The sequence below is a fragment of the Grampus griseus genome (assembly GCF_964374135.1).
Source record: "Grampus griseus genome assembly, chromosome: 16".
NCBI lineage: Eukaryota > Metazoa > Chordata > Mammalia > Artiodactyla > Delphinidae > Grampus > Grampus griseus.
The window spans coordinates 78842458-78849860 of NC_139010.1; the positions used below are offsets into that span (position 1 = coordinate 78842458).

Here is a 7403-nt window from a genome sequence, read left to right on the forward strand (position 1 = left end):
GGTCCGGGAAGATCATCCCACATGCCGCGGAGCGGCTGGGCCCGTGAGCCATGGCCGCTGAGCCTGCGCGTCCAGAGCCTTGCTCCGCAACGGGAGAGGCCACAGCAGTGAGAGGCCCGCGTGCCGCAAAAAAAGAAAAAACAACTTGCAATGATGTGGAAGTGCGTCTACTTCAGCTGGCAAGTCTAGCAATAAAGCTGTTGCATTTCCCAAAAGAACTTCCGGTCTCCTCCGGAAAATCAGGGACACATTTTCTCAGGAATAGCCTGTGGAGAGCCTGTTTGGAATGAGAGTCGCGCTCAAGTCCTAACCTTAAACGAAGACCTAAAAATGTAGAGTATTATGCATTTAAAAAGTAGTCCATTTCACGGCGGCAGTGTGCGCTCACAGACTCAGCTTTCTCCAACTTTGTTCGGCATTTGGAAGGAATCGCTGGGTTTGGGCCAGTAATCGAGTATGAAATGGGAAACAATCAGCTGTGAAAAGGGAAAGCTCCTTACCCTCCGAGTGAGCCACAGCCTTTGAAGATTCCATCCTAGGTGTGAGCAGCTGGAGGGCGGGTCTTGTCTCCCTTTGGACACCATCCCCGCCGCTGGGTTAGCCCCGCGCCGCCGAACACCCAGACCCTCAGAAAGAACCCTTGAACTGAATTAAGCCTGACCGAAAGTGAAGAACAAGGTCCAGAAACGGGAAGGTTTAAGGACAGCCTCCGTCTCCGGACACTTTTAAAGATGGCAGATCCTTGACCCCCTTTAGTGGACCGCGTGAATTCCAGGGTTCAGCTAGGCGGGGAGACGCGCGGCGGGGAGTCGGCAGGCGGCCTCTCCCTGCCCTCTGGCGGCGCCTCCCGGCAGCGGGGAGGGAAGTGGGCGCGCAGACACCCGCGCACCAGGAGGGGGCAGTCCCTGCGCGTTGGCGCCCCTCCGTGGGGTGGGGACCACAAGTCCACGCCAATCACTCGTGAATCCGGACGAAGTGGGGCCCGAGGGGCTCCGGGTTCATAGATGTGGGGCGTAGAAAGGGGTCAGGTAGGAGGGCCCGAGGAAGGGCGCAAAGGAGCCCCTGGCGGCGGCGGCCGTCAGCGGGAAGGAGGCGGCGGCCGGGAAGAGGACGTTGGCCGCCGAGTAGGAGGGGAAAGTCTGAAAAGGATGCGCGGCCGGGCCCAGCTGACCCGGGCTGGCCCCCGCGCCGCCGCTGCCACCGCCGCCGCCGCCCGCCCCCGCCGAAGTCCCAGGCTGGGGCGCGCCAACTCCCGCCTGCGCCGCGCCTTCAGCGCCGGGGTTCTGCTTCTTCCACTTGGTCCTGCGGTTCTGGAACCAAATTTTGACCTGCGTCTCAGTGAGGCTAAGCGATAGCGCGAGGTTCAGGCGCTCGCACACAGACAGGTAGCGCGTGGCCCGGAACTTGTTCTCCAAGGCCACCAGCTGCTCGTACGTGAAGGCGGTGCGCGCGCGCCGCGGCTTGGAGCAGCTGGGCTCTGAGCGCCGGCGCCGGGGCCGCGGGGAGCCCGGCGAGCCCGGGGAGCCCGCGAGGCCGCCCGCGCTGCTCTCTCCCGCCGCCGATGCCGCGGCCCGGGCCTCGGGGGAGCGCGTCCGGGCCTCCTGCAGGCGCGCAGTCCGCTCCCGCAGCTGCCGCCGCCCTGCGTCCTCCAAGTCCTCGTCCTCCGCCTCCTCGGCCTCAGAGCCCTCCAGGGGGGACGCCAAGCCGGCGCCTCGGCCCGCAGCATCTAGGGGAGAAGGGGACGGTGATCAGAAGCCCGGAACTACCCGGCCGGTCCTGGTCCCTAGACCTGGCCCTCGTCCTCCCCAGAGCAGGCAGCTCTCTCTGCCCAACCCAGAGCCCAGCCCTGCCCCTCTCCGGAATTGCGCTCCCTGCCCTCACCCCCACGACCGCTCTTAGTTGCAAGCCCTTTCCAGGAGGTGGGAGTTAGCGTTGTAGTGCCCGCTTTCTCTTCACCCACCTACTACCTAGTAGGCGTCCGAGAAGTGTATTTCGAATGAAAGAGTGACACTCCGCATTAAGAAAGAATAACGACCTTATTGGACAACCTTATCGCTGTACATTAAGACATCTATATGTCAAGTGCGTTTGGGGCTGTCTCCCCAGTCCCTAGAAGCCTATTTTGGCCTAGAACTGCCAGCAATTAAAAAAGAAGTTATTAAGCGCCCCCTCCTCCCTTTTAAAGTGAAATTCCCTCTTTCCCATCTTCTTTCTCCTGCCGTGTTAATAGAGTTTCAGATTTGTGCGGGGCCGGATCGATAGATGTCATCTATTAAAGGTAAGTTTTAATCGAACAATATTAGGATCAGACAGGGAAAAGGGGGTTTGAAGTCGGTACCTGCAAGCTGCGGGCAGGAGATATGCAGGCGCCAGTAATAGAATATCGATCATGGGGGTGGGGAAAGGGGAGAGCGGCCCCTGCGAGGGGCGATCCGAACAATTACCAGGCAGACCGCCCAGGCCCAAGCGCAGCCGCCAGAGGCGCCCAGAGCCCCCAGACAATCACCGCTAAACTTGGGGAAGGGAAGCCGGGGAGCTGCCGAGACTTCAAGCCTTTCCCTGACCTGAGCCTCCGATCTTTGGCGTCCCTCCAGGGGACCTCGTGCCCGCGCCTCACCCAGCTTGGGTCCTGCTGTTTTTTGTCTTTCCTTTCAGACACAAACTTTCCTGGACCCCTCGTCTGGTGTCCTCCAGAGTTAGGAGTTGTTTTGTTTGTTTGTTTTTGCCGCACGCGGTTTGTGGGATCCCAGTTCCCCCACCAGGGATCGAACCCGTGTCGCCTGCAGTGGAAGGTGGAGTCCTAATCACTGGACCGCCAAGGAATTCCCAGAGTTAGGGGTTAAATCAAAAAGGGTTTTGAGGAGAAAGGACCAACAGCCTCCGGTCACCCCACCCCACTCCGGCCCCAGCCCAGTCAACGATTGGATCTGGGGAGAGTGAGCGTGCGGGGCAGCGGAGTCTCTGCAGCTGTCTCTGGGTGGTTGGAAGTGGGCCCTGGGTGCGAAAACCGGACCTCACTGCCTACTAAGACTTAGGACACATGATTCAGCCTCAGCTTCCTCATCCAGAAAATGGAGAGATGATGCTGTCTACCTCGTTAAGGATGCTGTCTACCTCGCAGGTTTCGAAGTTTTTGCTGACTTTTATCTCAGTCTCTAGCCCAGGTCCTGGCACATAGGGGACAATTAAATGCCCAATAAATGAATGAGCCTGGACGAGGTGGGCGCTGGGTAAGAGTTTCCTCTGCGAGTAAATCAGAGCTAGGGTGCTTGCTTGCTTGGCGGGTAAGCAGGGACAGGCTTCGGTGGCAAATCCCTGACCCAGGATGCTGGAGGCCCCCTTTCTGCGTCAATTTAATTATGCGCCTGGTCCTGTGCGCCTTCTCCCCTTGGGGAAGACGCCGCTAAGGGCTACTCACCCGATCCACGGCTCTCCCTCCCACCTTCCCATCGTATCATGTAAGCTGGGGCTTTCCGGGGCCGGAGGCCGCCTCGCATCCTTACCAGGCGTCTCTCGCTGCCGGGCCGGGTCTCGGCTGGAGTCCTTCCTTCCTTCGGCCTCTGCCAAACTTTTCTTGGCTTCCCGGGGAGCAGGGCGCACGGCTGGGAGCGCAGCGCGGGTGAATTTCTGAGGGTCCAGGATGTCCAGAACCGAGAAGGAGATTTTGTGGTGGGAGGGAGCCGCCTTGGCCCCGCCGTCCTGCCATGCCAGCATGCCCGCCGCCCGCGGGCCGGAGGCCGGCGGCGCGGAGTCCGGGATGGCCGCGCTCGGGCTTGCCTTCGGCTGTGGCTCGGCCGCAGTTCTCAGCCGGTAGGAGGGTCGGGACGGCCAAGAGAAGCTGGGGAGGGGGGCGTGGAGAGAGCCGCGGGGGGCTGAGCGCGGATTGGCACTTGGGCTACCCAGGTCCCCGCCAAGTGCAGGGCGCGCTCGCAGCAGCCCCAAGACTAAGGCTCGGGGACCTCTAGCCTCGGCGAGGGGGCGCCTTGGTGAGTCTGATGCGCGCTCCCGCCGGGACAGCGTCGCCGGCTCAGCGCTCCTCCGCCCAACCTGCGGAAACTCGGGGTGCGCGAGGGAGGGAAGTCCGGACGCTTTCGTCCCAGAGATCCTCCCAATACACCCATCCTGACTTGGGCTACGATTTGCACCCTTCCCCCAGTGCACCCGCCTTTGAATTGGAAATGCAATTGAGGCCAGCACTGATAACTTCAAGGCAACGCTCAGCACATCTCCTGCCTCGCCAGTGAATCACAGCAATGGCCTCAGTCCTGATCACCTCGGATTTAAAAGCCCTCTTGTTCTCACAGTTTACAGTTTACAAAGCCCTTAGACTTGCGCGATCTCGTTTGATCCTCTGAGCATCCCTGTGCGGTGGGCGTGGCCTGGCAAGACTATTATCCCAGCTTTAAGATGAGGAAATTAAGGTTCAAAGATGAGAAGTGACGTCGCCCAGGGTCACTGTTAGTTGGTGACAGAGTCCGGATTCGAACCCAGGGCTTCTTTCCCGGACCATTTTTCTTTTCAGTACGTCCTGCTCGCTGGGAAATAACAAAGAAAGTCCCGCACTGTGTCAGAGGTTTTTCCTTACACTCTGGAGGTCAGAGGGCAGCAGGGGTTTTGGAGAGATGTCTGAACCCCCACCAAGAGGACTTGCCGCTTTGGAAACCTTGCGGGTTGCGGTCTCAGAGCCAGGTGAGATGCCCTGGTGAGGGCAGGTGAGCCAGGTGAGGGTGGCTGCCCTGGCCTGCAGGGACGCCGAGCACAATGCCTGATGCCCTTCAGGCCTTCTTCAGAGTCACAGGTTTGATCACGTGCACAGATATTGGGTCTCTGGGAATCAGGCTGCATCTTTGACCCTCATGCTCCCCCTAGCCCCAAGAAGAAAAAGGTTAAAAGGTGTTTGCCTGGTTTGGATTTAAGGTCAAAGAACAGAGACAATTGTAAAAGCTTCCATTTGCCCCACCAAGTCCCGTGGGATGGTGTACATCAGTCCTTGGGGAAGCTTCCACCAGCCAGGCCCTTCTTAACATTCTTTTGTTCCCTTTTGTGGTTTGGGGAGAAGTCTGAGCGCTAAGCATTTATCTCAGCGGCAGATTCTGAGGCTTCTACCCCTCTGCCCAGAACTACCTCTAAGGCTGTTGTCCCTTTCTTCCCTGCCCCATGGGGTTTCCAAACAATGACTTGGCAATTAAGATTGTCCGGTCAGGTAGGAGTAGGAAGGGGAGGAGAAACCTTCTCACTGAAGTGCGTGGGGGAGGAGGGAGGGGTGTGTGCTGCTAATCCCCTGCGTTATTGTAGAGAAGGTCTTACAGGCCAGCTTCTAGGAGCTTTTCTCATTCAAACTTCGTGGCCCCGCCCAGAGGCGGCCACTGTATTCCCTGGGGACTTTAAAGCTGTGCCGAAATTCAAGCCAGCTTCAGTCCTAAAGCAGAGATGGATTGTGCTTTTAAAAGGAAATCAGAACAGGAAGTGCCCTGGCCGAGCCCAATGGACCACCTCCCATCAGAGGGAATGTGGGCCTTGGGAAAACCAAAGCAGGTGGCCATGGCACTAAACCATGGTACCCAGGAACATGGATTGCCAATCACAGAACCTTCCAGATCACAGATAGGGTACTTTGTTTTTTGTTTTGACAAGTCTTTCTCACTCGGTTCTCACTTGATTTAAAAAAAAAAAAAACCTTCTTAAACAACAAGATCCTACTGTATAGCACAGGGGACTGTGTTCAATATCCTGTGATAAACCATAATGGAAAAGAATATGAAAAATAATGTATATATGTATAACTGAGTCACTTTGCTGTACAGCAGAAATTAACACAACATTTGTAAATCAAGTATACTTCAATAAAATAAAAATTTTTTAAAATCTTTCTTTTCTTTCTCCCTCCCCACTGATCCCAGTCCCCTTTTACATTTTTCCACCCACATTCATATTTTTTCATATTTAGGTTCTTCAAGGTAGCTAGATATAGATCTCTTTAAGGGAGCTCCAGAATGGACGTTTCTGGCATCCCATGGTCCCTCTTCTTATCTGTTCTGTAAGAAATATTGAAACCACTTTCACAGGAAGGTGGGCTGGCATTCCAGAGGGCACCGAATGCCCCCAACCAGAGGGACATGTAAGGCGCAGAAGCCAGGGCAGGCCAAACCTGGGTCATTTTCATTTCACTTTATCAATTGTCTCCAAAAATTTTGTTCAAATAATATGAATCATTTTTCCTTTGAGGTCCACAGGTGTTAAATACAGAAAAGGAGCAGAGAAAGTAGAAGCAACAAATTGGAAAGTCAAGAACACGTAAAGGCCATGTGCTTTAAGACTGTGAATCTTAAAAACTCCTGTTAGTTGTCTTTCTTTTTTCCTTGTCCTTTATTTCTGATATGTGTGTTCAGTGCAGCACAAGGTTATGTGAACCCTTGCACTCAGGACTTGGCATCTGGAGACAGACGCCACAAGAAACAGCGCGGTGTCTCCCATCGACATTGCAGGAATAGAAAATGTTCCCTCTTATTCACCCACAGCTTAAAGAGAAGCACCCCACCCAAAGAACAGGTTAAATTCTTCAACTTGGTGAGGGGAGAGCGTGCCTTGGGGAATTGTGTTTCTGGCCACCTGCTTTGTAAATGACTAGAAGGCAGTGAGACTTCATATAGGAACAATTTGGAGATGTGTTGACTTGCTAACATCCTCATGCGTGTATTTATACACAAGGTGTTCCTGTGTAATAAGGATATCCATAGCCAGCAAGCCACTTTCCCCCCATGCACGGAGTTGATTTGTGTTTTCAGCGTGGGCATTAAAATTCCGCCTGAGTGCTGTCTTTAAATTGCTTTGATGCTAGGTGGGTTCCATCCCTGACCTGTCCTGATGGCAAGTGATGGCTGTAACAAGCTCGGGATCAATATTCATAGCGGGTGTCCTGGGCTGATAACACTATCCAAGACAATGTTCACTATCAGTGCAGACAGCTGAGATATTGCGCCATTAGGGATGTCGTGTTAAATAACCTGATCTATTTCTGGGGCTATTTAATGAATTTCACAGTTTAGATAGTATCTTTAAGGAGAAGGCAAAGTCTATTCCGGAGGCACTGATGCAAATCAATGGTGCCAAGCTTCCCGAGCTATTCCACAAACAAAGTGGCCTATAATTCCAGCACAGCCTTGAGAAGCTGCTGCCAGGGCCGTGAACAGCGTTAACAATGGAGAGAATTTGCAGTACATGCAGAGGGAGAGCAGCCTTCGGAGCTGTGTTAAAGCACCTTAGATAAAATCTTATGTTTCTGAAATAAAATACAACTTAAATTCTCTAGGTAAAACCCTGCAGTTTGGGCCAGCCCACGGGGTAGGACATTAATGCCAAGAGACAGCTTCATAAGGCACATCTCGGTGACAAAGGGGGAGTAG

General features: G+C 54.8%; 1 protein-coding gene across 1 annotated transcript; it reads right to left on the reverse strand.

Annotated features, from left to right (window-relative positions):
- Positions 1 to 998: 998 nt before the first annotated feature.
- NKX1-2 (NK1 homeobox 2) lies at positions 999 to 3714 on the reverse strand (the record flags this gene model as incomplete). The annotated part of the gene is made up of 2 exons (XM_082674274.1): positions 999 to 1726; positions 3504 to 3714. The coding sequence occupies 2 exons, from the start codon at positions 3712 to 3714 to the stop codon at positions 999 to 1001; spliced, it is 939 nt and encodes a 312-aa protein (XP_082530400.1).
- Positions 3715 to 7403: the final 3689 nt, after the last annotated feature.